Here is a 15025-nt window from a genome sequence, read left to right on the forward strand (position 1 = left end):
TTAGCTGATGGACACTTTTTAACAGTCATGAATTCAGTTCAAACTCAAGTTTCTACTTGATTTTGAATGCACCGTTACTTTCCGCTCAAATGTTTCAAGTATAGTCCTTTAAGCTAAACTCTGCATGAAAATATTCCCCAAGAGCAGATCTGAACACTCTGGGAGTAATTGATGCTGTTTGCGATGACTTACGTTCATTGTATCATAATCCCTATCATCTTTGAAATCAGAAGAACACAAATGACTGCAATATTGAGGGAAAATGACATCCTCCGAGTATTAGAACAACCATAGAAACGTATCTGCAATGGTGTTTGCACAGCACAATAAAAACTATTATATATAATCTGGACACGCGATATGTGATATATGACCGCAGACTTAGAGGTTTTCTGTTACTCAAGTCTCTCTGTAAGTCAGACTGAGACAGATACGGTATCAGAGCCTGTGACATGGAAGCATGTAAATTGGAGTATTCTCTTCAAATCTATTGTAACTGACGGGACTAATGGAGCTTCTGTACAAATGAAACATTTACAGATCAGGATTGGTCTGTATCCACTAAAGCTGCCAGTAAATCCTTTTGTAAGAGACTTTTGGCGTGCTATTGTAAAAACCTTATGTAATAGAGATCTCCATCGTGTCATATTGTCCGTTTGTGACCTAAGCACCCTCATCTGACTTGTACACACATTATCTCCGGACGTCTGGAAAATGCACTGAATTAAGAAAATAAAAACTAAATCAAATAAAATTAAAAAAATTAAATAATCATTTGAGCTCACCTGCCTTATATAGGGAAAATAATAATAATAATAATAATAATAATAATAAAACCTGACCACAATCAAGTGCTTTAAACACATTATATTTAGATGTTTGGAAAAGGCACTGGATTGAAAACCTAAATTAAATACTAATCAAAACAAAACAAAAAGTAATAAAATTAAATTGACATTCGAGGTATCATTGACCTGAACATTATCCCGTGCCTCATAAACATATTTTCAAAAAGGCACTAAATTGAAAGTAATTACATAAAAAAAAACAATTAAATTAATTAATTACAAAAAGACTATGATAGCAAAAGACTACGATATAGCGCAGATGCATTGCAATCAATTTCTAATTAACATATGAAAATTACGCATAGATCATTTTACAATAGTGCTGAACATGTCAGCTGAGGGACTATCTAGCAAGTAAATAAATATATATTAATACATATAAACCACACAAATGGTGAAAAAAAATGTTTTCTCTCCAAGGAACATAAAAATACCTGTCCTGTTTTTGGTCCCTGTACACCATATAAATAGACATCTCTTGGTCTATTTCAAGGAATTACTAGGGAAAACCCAGGTAACCTGTATTTCTTTGCTGCTACAACGGAGGAGGAACATTTGTTCGTGAGAACATAAGGCCATGTTGCCGGGTGTGGGATATTAAAAGTGACAGAAGAAGGCCTGCACATTAAAACCCGCTACGCCAAGTAGGTTAAGTATGGATTTAAAATGCATACATATGCATTGATACAGACCACATTGCCCACACCAAAACACCCTATTATATGTCTGATTCAATATGCAACTGTGTATTGCATTAGAACAAACAAGGGAATGCTGGGATACGCCTTCACCTTAGTCAAAGAGTTTTACAGTTCGTTTAGACTTTAGACTTACTAGTCTTGCGCTCAAGGTCATTAAACAAAGTGTTTATTAGAAGAAGTATGCTGACATTGCTATAAACATTCAGCTGTCAATAATCAGTTTGTTTACTGTATAAAACTGCATAAATGGTAACAGGGTTAACTGACAAACCCTACAAAATTTAAGAGAGCGGTTGTATTTTTATTTTGAGAGTTTTATTTTTGAATTATGTTTAATTTTAATAATTGTTAATGTTTAATAATTGTTTAATAATGTTAACAGGGTTGACAGATAACCTGTGAAAACAAATTCAAGGAAAGAATTCAAGTAAATAATATATATAATCAATAATACAAACATGTACAGAAAGTAAAAATATTTAATGCTGATATAAAAAAAATACCCAGCTTGAGTGACAAAACATACAAAATGTTATATATATATACACATATATACATATACATATATATATACATATACATATACATATATATATATACACATATACACATATATACATATACATATATATATATATATATATACACACATATATACATATACATATATATATATATATATATATATATATATATATATATATACACATACACATATATACATATATATATATATATATATATATATATATATATATATATATACACATATATATACACATATACACATATATATACACATATACATAAACAGACAGACAGACTTTTTCATGATTGTAACAGGGTTGACAGATAACTGGGGGATGAAACATTTTTTTATTAAACCTGTCTGTTGATGTCTAAATTAATAATATAAGTGTATTGCTGCTAGTAAAGTGAACGGGCAATTGACAAATAAAAACAGGACTGTGTCCTATGGTGTGACACAGCAATAATCTAGAAAAAAAAACATAATATACATAATAAAACGAGAAAAATATTACAAATAGAATAAGATGTTTTTTTCCCTACATTTTCTGTCAGATCATAGGAAACATTGATAGGTCAGCTACCCAAATACCATATACAAGCTTTTATTTTCATAGGCTATATATACATATGCAAATAAGCGCCCAGTCGTTACACGTAACGCTGCATTCACGAGACAAAAACGCCACCTTTACCTTCTCGTTCAGTTACTGAGTCGAAAAATAAGTGCTGAATTTTCAAGCAGTTTATGACCCAGCAAATATTGCTTTAATGCGATGATAAAGTTAGGTATTTCGCCTGTCTGCAACATCAGAATATTCTCTCAGGTCAAACTTTGAGAAGGCGAACCGCCAGTCGTTCACAATGTCAAAGCATCGTTCATACTCACGTCCCGAGGATTTCCTTAAACTCAAATATCTTCCTGATGTCATCCACTTGCTTTTTCCACGATCCATTCACAGATTCCTCGCTTCCCCTGGCCATGGTGCTTCCAGGGTGAGCGCTGCCTCCGAATAACCTTCTTAACGCGTCAATCTTTCCAGCCTTACAGGAAACACAAAACACAAACGAATAAAGCCGCGAACGCGAGTGTCGGTCTCTGTGACCGTGTGACCGGCTTTAATCGTTGCCCGCATTCCGTTCCATGCCGCCCGGTTACGGTACCGCCAACAGAACGAGGACCGACCGACGCACGGCGACCAATCCAATCCCGCCTCACTGACTCACCGCGCTCGAGCCGAACCGACGGAACGTGCAACGCGCGCGCAAATGCGTGATGCCGCGTTCTCGAGGTGCCGCGAAGCAGGACTGTTGTACCGCACCGGCTGACAAATGATGCAACTGTTGCCCGGTAAATAACCGGGGAGCGCGTGCGAGGGGGTGACAGCAGACGGCTGAAGACTGCGTCAGGAACGGTACACCTGCCGCATCAAGAATAACGACGCGTTCATCATCAGCCGCACGAACTCCCTAAGTGTGGAGGACGCTCTAATAAACGGTCTGTTTAAATAAAGAAACAAACACTAATGCGGCTATGAATAATAAACATTCCAAGACACTACAGGTGAATAACGCTATTAAAAAAAATAAAATAAATAATAATAATAATAAAGGCATCAAAATACTCACCACAGTACGTTAAGACGCTTGCTTTACAAGTGTTCTGTAACGGTATGCTTAAATATGCAAATGATGGATTAGCTATTGAAATATATACTAATTTGCATACATTTGCAGAACAGATGTCTGAACATTGAATAAACGTGTAAGGTTTAAAATCGTCGTTTCATTTTGCTGACGTATTAAATATTTGAAATATTTGCTTTAAATCACAAATAATAACTATAATAATAAATATACATACGCACACACAAATTAATGAATTAAAAAAAATGTTAACACCCCCATCACTATCTTTTTAGGAATAAAATGTTATATACATCAACTGAATGAAATGCTACTAAATGTCTTTGAAAACACAGCAAATGGAAAAATTGTAACAAATAACAAAAAATTCCACAGTTAAAGGCCTATATTTTGGGTATTTTCTTTTTTCCTAAGAAAGAAGACTGTTGAGGAATGTTTAACCGCAAAAGCAATATTTTTTTCTGTAGTGTTCTCTAATATAGCTTAATATTCCAAAACCCGAAACACAGTTAAAGATTTAGTTAGGGTTAATAATTACTGACAGAAATGTAGTTTCCTTTAAAATCCTAATTACCTACTTCTGATTAATTTCATGAATGACCTTTTCCAAAGGAAACATGAAATGTAATTCTTTAAAATTGATTGATTGAGAGTGAATATACCAAGCGACAAACAGGTTAATATTAATATCTTTGCGCTGCACGATGCATATGTTAAATGGTAAAAAAAAAAAAAAAAAAAAAAAGAAGAGAGATTTAAAGTTTTTATTTTTTTTATTTTTTATGTCCAGAATAAGTATTCAAATACAAATTCAGTTGCATCCACACAGCACTGCGACTACTGAGAAATTAATATAACTCAACGTCATAAACTGGATTGGGTTTATCATAGGGAAACATTCACAGCAGCGTAAACTACACCAAACGGCAACATTGCGTACGAAGCTCAATTTCATTGTTCTCATTTCTGTGAAGTTTTTGAGAGGTAGGCCTATTATTTTCAATGAATACTTTCACTTCGTGAGCACGTAAAAATCGAATTTTTTTTGTTATTTCCTAACAATTCCACATTCATTTGAAAAGAGTTGATTCCGAGCAGCCCTTAATTCACATGCACGCTTTTAACGCGCCGACCACTAAAAAGTGCTATGAAAACATTTTCTACATTTCTTCTATACAATAAAATCTTTATTTTGCAATGAAATATCAATTACTTTCGATAGGTGTACTGATAAACTGATCAAAATGTCAGTAAGTTATCTTCAGCCAACAGATGTTCCCTTTTACCTAAATAAGGGGACGCGATAAACAGTCAAACCTGCACTTTCCCTCCGTTTAGCACTCGGGCTACAAACAGAGCTCAGTGTACCAGTCGTAGCTTGTTTGCTACAATGAGACGGTCTTTTTCTTGCGTGGTTTCAGCAGAAGGACGCAGTCAGGATGGCTTCGTGCTGCTGGTGGTGGAGGGTACCGATGCCCACGGCAGGAGCGGGTAATGCTGGTCTGCTGACCAATCTCAGCTGAGGAAACAAACGACCGGATCAACATCAATCATTTTGCAATAAATCAGTGCTAATTTGACGACTGTCGTGAATTTAAGCGATCGAGGCGTTAGCTGAGAGGCCCTCTATTAGCCGAAGTGGTGAACCTGACCTTGCAGGCTAACTGCCTTTCAAATCTCGGCGATACAAATGACCAGCAGCCCATGTTCTGCGGCTCCTCTTGACTCCAGACGAACTCTGTTATAGGAGAGGAAAATATATAATAGAATTAGCGCCGTCAAATGATTAATCCCATCCAAAGTAAACGTTTTTGTTTATATAATAGATACGTGAATACGGTGTTTTTTTTATTGCCTACATATAAATACAAAGACGTGCATATATTTAAGAAAAGCATGTTTTGATTATATTAAATATATTATTTATAGAAATATAGAAATGTATATACATGCAAATATTTAAAAATATATACTGAATGTGCGTGAATTTAATTAAACAAATATACACAATACACCAATATATATTATGTAAACAAAAACATTTATTTTGGATGCGACTAATATAATATAATATAATATACAGAACCTGGAGAGTTTGCTAACAACACAAGACTGTAATAGAAAATATTTTAAACTTTTGAAGTTTGGGTAAAAATAAAGTTCAAAACAGCTCAAATAAAATTAATTTAATAAAAAAAAATTTGATTACACTAATTAATCAATCAATAAGTTTAATTAATCAAAAGTGATTTTAAAAAACACAATGCTATTTTTAATTTGATAATGAAAAACGAGTAATTTTCTATGTATTTTTTCCATGGAGCTTTGTAGTGCATGTTTTTTTTGTTTTGTTTTTTTTTTCATAAAAATTTTCTAAACACCTCTGCAGAAAGCTGCCACAGAACCAAAGAAACACATGCCAATTATGATTAGACCGTTTCGTAAATAAAAGGTGTGTATATGAGGAACTCACCTTTGGCGTTTGTGTATTTATTTAGCTCCTGTTGTAAGGCTTCTGTGGGGAAAGGACACAGTTCCTCCACCCTGATCAGAGCGGTGTTTTTTTCTGCCTCTGGTAACGTCTCTCTGTGTTTCAGCAGGGCGTAGTAATGTTTACCAGAGCAAAACAGAACCCGCTGCACACTGCAAAACAAGAGCAAAAGATACGCGTTTTGTCAATACATGTGTTTTGGTTCTAATGGATTGAGCACATAAGTATACAGTCTATGTTTTGTGTTCATGCATTGATATTGTATCTACATCCCTTTTCATTTGTATATATTTTTTGAATAGGAAGATGCAAAAAAAAAGCAAATCAATCTGTTTTTGTTATGAAGAACTTTTTTTGAGCAGGTTTTTTCCCCTGAATCAGGTACGTATGCTGGAAATGTCATAAACAGATGTTTTGAATTGTATCTCTTTCCATTAAAGACCTATGAATGAAATACCTTGCAGGGTTTACAGATGTATCACCGATGACAGGCTTAAAGGAAGTTCCTGGACCCATATCAGCCAAGCTTGACACTGCCCCCTGGTGCAAAAAACAAGTCAATATCCCTTATTAAAACAACACAAAATGTTTTTCACCAAAAATACATACAACTCGTGTATCTATATACGCACAGAAAAGCGCAGCAGGGTCTTAGGAGAGGCCACGATCAGCGGCTTCCTGAAGTTTCTGATCATCTGTCTCCGTAAAAGGTGGAAGTACTGAGCTGGGAGGGTAGGATTGATCACTCCCATGTTCACCGTGTCTCCGTCCACACCTTCCTCTTTACTGTCACACAGCTGCGGGAGGAAGATTATCAGTAGCGCTGGAAGGTGTCGTTTTTTTGTAAGAGAGCGTGCATAAACTCACCTGTAAGAAGCGTTCGATTCGGCAAGACGAATGCTCCGGTCCGGCTCCGTCGTATCCGTGCGGCAGTAAGATGACCAATCCACTCTGCAGGAGCCATTTCGCCTCGCCTTAAGAAGATTTGACACAAAACAGGATTTAGGCTCTCATTTATCCATTTGAGCACATTATACTGTGATCCTTAAAGGAAAAGTTAGCTGAAAAATGAAAATCGAACCAGGCTGTTTTGGGTCACCATTGACTTCCATTGTAAGGAAAAAAAAATACTATGGAAGTCAATGGTGACCCAAAACGGCTTGGTCACAAACTTTCTTTAAAATATCTTTCTTTGTGTTCGGGATAATAGAGAAATTCATACAGGTTTGGAACTACTTGAGGGTGAGTAAATGATGATAGAACTGCTCCTTTGACATTTGATTGCATTTTTTGCTTACCTCCAGAGAGGAAAGTGTCGAATATTATCTGGGCACCGTTGAAGAAATCTCCAAACTGAGCCTCCCAGATGGGCAGCAGTCTAGGCTGAGCAATGCTCATTCCATACTCAAACCCCAGAACAGCTTCCTCAGAAAGAGCACTGTTGCACACCTGTGAGGACACACACACACACACACACACACACGCACACACACACACACATGCATACACACGCACGCAAGCAGTAATTAAATGTGCTTCCTGAAAGAATAAAAACAGCAAACCACCCAGCTCAGGAATGAAGAGCAGCTGGTGTATTGAGTTGCAGTACAAAGCTATCAAAAATCTAAAATGTAATGTTAAAAAAAAAAAAAAAAAAACATGTTTGCAGTACGCTGTGCATGTTGTGTCTGTGTCTGGTTTGGCTCACCTCCAAGTGGCCTTTTTGTTCAGAGTTGATGTGATTGAGGGGGATGTACATGTCGTTGGTTTCCTGACACACAACCATAGCGTGACGCTGACTGAACGTACCCCGGCCAACATCCTGACCACTGATACGGATATTAAAGCCTGCATTGAATCCATATAAAAACAGCGTCTTTTAAACTGTCTGTCGTTAACATATTTACTTGTACACTGATGATCAAATGTTTAGGGTCAGTACAATGGGTTTTTTTTTTAATGAAAGATATTATTCCACAAGGATGAATTAAATAGATAAAAGTGAATTTTACATTATTATAAAAGAGTTCCATTCTAAATGAAAGCTGTTCTTTTGAAACGATTTATTCATTAATTTTATTTATTATTCAATGTTTCTTAAGAATATGCGACACAGGACCACAAAACCAGTCAAAAATACATTGTCTGGATAAAAACTATTGAAATGTTATATGAATCATATGCCACAAATCACAAATTATATATTTATTTAAATAACTGTATTTCGGCCAAATATTTATTCAGCTTTCAGATTATATATATATATATATCTCAATTACGTGGCCAAAATCCTGAAATAGCCAGCAAAAAAAGTAACAATGATAAGGGGAAAATCTGCATACAGATAAAGACTGAAAGCATTCTTGTAATATTCATTTTAACAGTGCAAGGAGGGAGAGCTGAACACTTTACCCTGGCACAACATTGAGCCAAACGCCAGGGCTTCTGCTGTGGACCAATCCAATTTTGTACCCTCTTCCAGTTTCTGCAAACGCGCCTGAGACAAATCAAGACATTTGTTCGTGTTTGTTCAAATCAACTGGACTGCGTCAATTTTTCACACAGAAACGTATTTCTGAAGAGCCATTCACAGACATTATCGATGTTCCTACAGCTACATAACACACGAAAAGTTAAACTCCCAACTGTTCTGTTTCTTTTTTTTTAATTCCATAAAACTGTGGAATTGGATGAACTATGGATCAAGCGAGATGTTCTTTCGGTACCTGAACGTGCGTCTTCCTCAGGTGACTGTGCAACTGAATCTCTTCAGGTATGTCTACCGATTTAGCTCCGACGAACTGCAGCAGGGGCAGCGCTACGCCTGTGTCCCAGAGCGAGACTCTGTTCTGGGGCTCCACCAGGTCTCCCCAGCGGCCCTGGAGGTTGGTGGGTGGAGGGCTGTAGAGGGTCATGTTGCTCAGCCGGTCGTTGAGCGTAGCGTAGTAGGCGGTCTTGATCTGACCACGCTCTTCCTCTGTCATCAGACCCTCAGCGATGAGCTGGTCGGCATACGAATCAGGGATGCTTTTTCTCGAGCTGGAACGGCAATGAAAAGAGGGAAGTTAATTACATTTAAAAAGTGTATTTCTAAAAAGGTGACCGGTAGAGGTACCCACCGGATAATTTTATACATGGCGGGGTTTGTGAAAAAGGGCTCGTCCAGCTCATTGTGGCCCCACTGGCGGTAACAAAGCAGGTCTACGATAACGTCTTTTCTGAAACGTCGCTGGTATTCCACGGCCAGCCGGGTCGCCCTGAGGACCTCCTCGGCATCATCGCCATTCACATGGATTATTGCACATCCCACCATTTTACCTGAACAGCATCAAACACAATTGCAAAAATGTTGTTCTTATTTTACTTTCTTAATAATACTAATAATATACAACTATTATTGTATCTCAGTGATACTAAAAAAAACGGAACAGAAATTTTTATTGTTGTAAACACGTAATATAACCATGTATAAAATAATAACAATAACAGCAACAACAATAAAATATATAATGTATAAATAATAACAAAATAAAGAAATATACAGAAATACTGTACTGTACAGTCATAAATAATAATCATAATATTTTTATTTTGATGAACAATACAACTTTAAGTCTTATTTGTCTAATGTTATCTGTCTTTCACTTTTTCTTATTCAGGTTAGTCACAAATACATACCAACATCACTACAGTAAAGAGATGATCGGCCCCTCTCTGAGGGAGTGGTGTAGCCCACTTGATTGTTCACGATAAGGTGGATGCTTCCACCTACTCTAAAATGGGGGAGATTTGACAGGGTGAAGGTCTCCGGTACTATGCCTTGGCCTGAAAACGAAGCATCGCCATGAACCTGTACACAGCAGATAAAGAACCGTCATGGGGAGTAACTAGTTAAATGTAACATCATTTAATTACAAAATAAATCTAACTGTAATTAATTAGTTACTGAGAAACATTGTGCTATTAAATGAGTTACTTTTGAAAATGTTAATGATTAGAGAGGGGGTTATATGTGAGTTTTCTCAAACACACAAAATGAGACACCAATGTTTCTGGAGTTTAGGACACGTGATTATTCGATAGCTGTTTTATTTCCTATTTGGGTTTATGGCAAATGCTTAATAGATTAATAGTTTTTTTTCCATGGTGTTTGATGTCAGTGTTTCTTGTCAAAACTAGATAAAAACATTTTTTTAAAATCTGTATTTAACCTCAGGATGGTGTTAAGCCTGATTTTGTGGTGGTCCAATAATGTCATGGCTCTGTGAAATGCCTGATTCTGATTGGTCAGTCGAGACATTGCAAGGTACAAATGTTATTCCTCGATAGCGTCTCATAAAACCTAATAACAGATTCATCCTGGTAACTATACTCAGTGCTATATGCTTGCTAGGAAATGTTTTTTTTTTGGTGGAAGCTTTGCATTTAAAAAAAAAAAAAAATAAATCTCATTTCAATTATGTGCACAATTTTTTAATTCTCAACTTGCTCTCTCGAGTCGTACAAACACAGCCGCTGCCATTTTGTTTTGCACAATGCAATGCATTACAAGATAACTAACAAACTAGCAAAGGAAGTACTCGCAATTCATTATTTATGTGGTGAAAAGCTGTGTTATAAAATCCCTTAAACGTCCATCTAGTCGCCCGCTTGCTAGAAACGGCTTCCTTCTTAGTAGCTTTGTGTTCAAATATTTAAATTCAGATCAGTATTTCATGTCTATTCATTTACTTTTGTGGCAAGCAGCCATGCAATAAGCGGAATAATAAACATTCAGCCAGTTCTTATTGCAAAATAAAGATGTGCATTATCACTTAACTTATTATTTTATCAATTAAGTGCTAGTGTAATGTTAACTCAGCCTGATTTAAAACTTAAAACATTTAGTAATCAAATGTAATAAGTTAAATTACTTGAAAGTAATTGAAAAGTTACACTACTTCTATATCTGTAACCGATTACATTTCCAAAGTAACCTTCCCAACACTGACAACTGTTATGTTATAACATTATCACAACTACTATGTATCAGCATATAGTGTATTTTTCATATTTATAGCCCAGAACCTGCAGGCAGATGACTTTGTCTCCTGGTCGTGCGTGAGGGTCAGTGGAGTAATCTCCGTCCTGTTTGACTTGCTGACGGCCACGAGTCTTTCCTTGTGTCACGGGGTTGATGGCCTCCAGGTGGGAGGGGTTAGGCAGCATGGTGACATGGAGAGGGTGTCCCGCCCCAAAGTCCAGCTCCACTGTGGAGGTTAAATGAGACAGCACGTCTCCAATAGAGGGAGAGTTCTCCGGAAACTCGCTGAGACCCCTCATCTTACGGAACATGAGCTGAGAGCGAGAAACGAAGATTTGTCAAACGCAAGCAACAAGCCAATTATATTGTTCTCCCTAAATAAGCTGTGATTTCTTGGAGAATGAGTCTATTCGTGTAGGACGAGGAGGTAGATTGTGACTCGTAGGACTGGATGCAATGAAGAAACAATCGGGGAGGAATTAAAGGTGGCATAAACATGACTGACAAGGAAGAAAAACAATGAATCGATTCTGAACCGAACGCGTGCACGTAAACGTAAATTTAAGAAATCACACAACAAATGTTAATTAAGTTATCATTTACTCCCCCACACATCGTTCCAAACATCTAGGACTTCTTTCGAACATAAAAGTAGATATTTGGAGAAATGTCACAGAGTTTTTTGCTTTAACGGAGCCCTTTTTTTAGCAGAGTTTTTAGCAAAAATGCTTGGCTACCAACATACTTCAAAATATCTTATTTTATGTTTCACAATTCATACAGGTTTGGAACAAACGTGACGGTGAGTAAATAATGAGATTTACATTTTTGTGAGACCTATACAACAAATGAACAAAATAAGATCAGTAGAGAAAATATTACAAGAATCATTACATTATCATTTTTGCACATATTATTTCAGAAAGTTTTTCCTTTAGTTTTGTATTAGTAATGCTTCCTTTTTTTTATGTATTGTTTTTAAAGTGACACTTCACCCAAGAATTTTTGGGCCTTTTTTATGGCATTAAAGCTGACAGTACCATAGAAAAATGACAGGAAGGTGTGGGTGGAGAGTTAGCAACAGGATCCACAAAAGATCGCAAGTCAGGACTTGAACTCAAGAGATGCACTTACATCATATGGCATCGTGCTAATTACTGGACTGTCAGCGTCTAATCATAAAATCATCACCCTGATGTTGTTCCAAACCCATAAGACCTTCATTCATCAAGATATTTTTCGAATAAAATCCAAAAGCTTTGTGACCCTGCATAGACAGCAGTGCAACAGACACATTCGAGGTCTAGAAAGCTAGTAAGAACCTCATTAAAATAGTCCATGTGACATCAGTGGTTCAGACTTTTTTTTTTTTTTTATGAACTACTCTATGCTGATGCACAAGAGAAGAAACTGATGAATAAAGTAAGCTACAATAAAAGTATGATTGCAGCTGATGAGCCACTGATGTCACGTGGTCTATGCGGTGTCAGAAATCTATAAAGCCAGAAGAAATAAATACCAACCTCTGGTGGGAACTGCAGTAGCCCGGTGAGCAGGTTGAGACGTCCGCGGTGAGGCATTCCCATGACCACATCTGTCACTCCACTGTACGCCGAAGAGCGGAACAGCTCGTAGAAAAATCCCATCATGCTCTCCGCTCCCTCGCCCCCATATCGTTTGACGGTGGCAAACTTGGTAGCTAAAAAGTGGTCAAATTCCTTTAAAAAGATAACACAGGATACATACTTTTGCTGACGCCAGTGTGTAATGATTCACACGCTATTCAAAGCGTAACGGGCACCCGAGGACATTCACATAAAAAGCGAGTGGATTAAAAGGGTTGCGCTACCTGCGATTCAAGCATGAGCTTAGAAAGCTGTCTCCTCTCCTCTGGCGAAAACGCCTCTTTCTTGAGTTCCTCAAACCGGTTTGCAAACCACTCTCTTTCCTGCAAGCTCTGGAGCTGAGTGGTTTCCACTGAGATTCTCCCACAGTATGTCCTCTCCAGATAAGCCACCACTTCTTCAGAAGTCGCCTCAGCTTTTCCGAAATGCTGCAATCCTGCAACGAAGACATCATACTAATATTTTTACAAACACCACTTAAAATAAAATAAACTATTTGAATATGCAACAATAATTTATCATTTTAACTAATCTTTTAGTTTAGAAGAAAAGCGATTAATAAACCGATTATAGAATAATAGAGTGTATGGGTGCAAGATATTGCAGGGATAAAAATATTATAATCTCTGCAAAATATAGTATTAAATGGCATTACAGCCTTTTACATTACAAACTATCAATAATAATAATAATAATAATAATAATAATGATAATAATGATGATGATAATAATAATAGTAATAATAACAAGTTCTTTATCTTATAATATATAATAAGATAAAATATATTAATATATAATAACTAGGCCAAATTGTCCTACCCTCTCAAAACATTGTATTTAAAATATATTATTGTAAAACAATAAGTGGATTAATAAATACAAGAGTGCACATTTATGCATTTATATTCTATTTCCTTTCCCCATACAGACATACAAGTGAATGCAATTACTGTAAACCCATTTCTGCACAAAACATTTTCTACATATTGCCATTTACCGTCCCATATACATACTTTAACAGCCTTTGAACCCGGAACACGCGTTTATGACCAGCTTCGAAATTATGTAAGTTACCAAAATACAATTTTTTTAAGACACGTATTTGTATTTAATTATTTTTTTATTGTGCAAGTCAACATCGTCTTAACAGAGGAAACAAGCGGAAGCTCACCGGTGGTGTTGAGGACCCCACGAACGGCTCCGTTCAACAGGCCGATCTCCGGAACGCTGTCCAGCACAGGGGTTTGGGGGAGTAAGGGGTTAATTTTAGCTACTTTGTGTCCATGTGCTCGATAGGCCTCCACCAGTCTCGCCAGCCCGTGATCTGTTTACATCAGACAGCCAGCGAACGCGGCTTGTAATACATCACCTCACTCCTCACATTATAGCATTGCAGGTTTAGCTCTGCATCTCTAATGTTTTGGCAGGTTTAAGAATGCATCTTTAAGAAGTACGACGCTACCGAGGCGTACGTTATGGGTCTCTAAAGCATGAACAATAGAATAATACAGACAACATTAGAGGCAGGTTAGTGTTATCAACCTTGGTTAAGCGCGGAGATCAGCGGAAGTCCAACGTCTTTCTCCGGAATCTCTCTCGGTCTGAAACCATAGACTCCTCGCTGAGTGTGGTATAAACTCGCTAAAAACGGCCGTCTGGCACCGAAAGACCGGTGCAAAATTCGACGTAGTTTAATGAGCATAATGCCACCTGACATGGCGTAAATAAATAAAATATACTCCGATAAAAGACGCTAGAAAGTTCCTCTATGCGCCACGCATTCTAGCGTGCAGCCATAATAAACCAGCGGTGTCCTATGCCTAAACGAATCAATGTGCTTCGAATCTTCTCAGGGAATCAGTTCAGTCCGAACGAGTCGCTCACTAGAATCCGAGTCAACAACAAACTAAGAGCGTTTACACTGGCACTTTACGAAAAGTCTGAAATTTTATCGGTTAAAACTGCAATTAATCAGCGGATATATTTTTGCGTTAGGCCTGCACCGAATGTTTTCATGCAAGTGACTTCACAGCATTTGTATCTGTCCATGTAAACAAACTCAATAAACGAAATGAACCAACTTTTCAAACGGAAAACCGTGTAGCTGTAAATGTAGCGCATAATATTTAATAACATAGGATGTAAATAATGGACACTTTAAA

At 37.0% G+C, this 15025-nt stretch overlaps 2 protein-coding genes across 5 annotated transcripts in view; both read right to left on the reverse strand.

The window, feature by feature from the left end:
- Positions 1-3724, reverse strand: part of camk1db (calcium/calmodulin-dependent protein kinase 1Db) — a 15662-nt gene extending 11938 nt beyond the window's left edge. Inside the window, exons 1-2 of one of the 3 annotated variants that reach the window (XM_043228886.1) lie at positions 3707-3724; positions 2967-3121 (exon numbers count right to left, since the gene is read on the reverse strand). In XM_043228886.1, coding sequence (XP_043084821.1) covers positions 2967-3061 — 95 coding nt within the window. In that variant the 5' untranslated portion in view covers positions 3062-3121; positions 3707-3724. Of the gene's footprint in view, positions 1-2966; positions 3544-3706 lie in introns of those variants that run through there. The other 2 variants (XM_043228885.1, XM_043228887.1) reach the window with 2 other exon arrangements.
- A 1407-nt stretch (positions 3725-5131) lies between these two features.
- On the reverse strand, positions 5132-14697 carry dhtkd1 (dehydrogenase E1 and transketolase domain containing 1). 2 transcript variants are annotated; one of them, XM_043228412.1, is made up of 17 exons: positions 14406-14697; positions 14035-14187; positions 13088-13299; positions 12762-12956; positions 11283-11552; positions 9894-10065; positions 9335-9533; positions 8942-9254; positions 8628-8712; positions 7924-8063; positions 7514-7664; positions 7083-7189; positions 6848-7012; positions 6673-6755; positions 6198-6367; positions 5377-5462; positions 5132-5243 (listed from the first exon to the last, which is right to left on the reverse strand). In XM_043228412.1, exons 1-17 carry the CDS (start codon positions 14578-14580, stop codon positions 5142-5144), a joined length of 2778 nt encoding a protein of 925 aa, XP_043084347.1. In that variant the 5' UTR covers positions 14581-14697; the 3' UTR covers positions 5132-5141. The 2 variants fall into 2 exon arrangements, with proteins under 2 accessions (XP_043084347.1, XP_043084348.1); XM_043228413.1 differs by having other exon boundaries at positions 14035-14090; positions 14406-14531.
- Between the last annotated feature and the right edge of the window lie 328 nt (positions 14698-15025).

This window comes from Puntigrus tetrazona, chromosome 25, assembly GCF_018831695.1.
Source record: "Puntigrus tetrazona isolate hp1 chromosome 25, ASM1883169v1, whole genome shotgun sequence".
Lineage (NCBI taxonomy): Eukaryota > Metazoa > Chordata > Actinopteri > Cypriniformes > Cyprinidae > Puntigrus > Puntigrus tetrazona.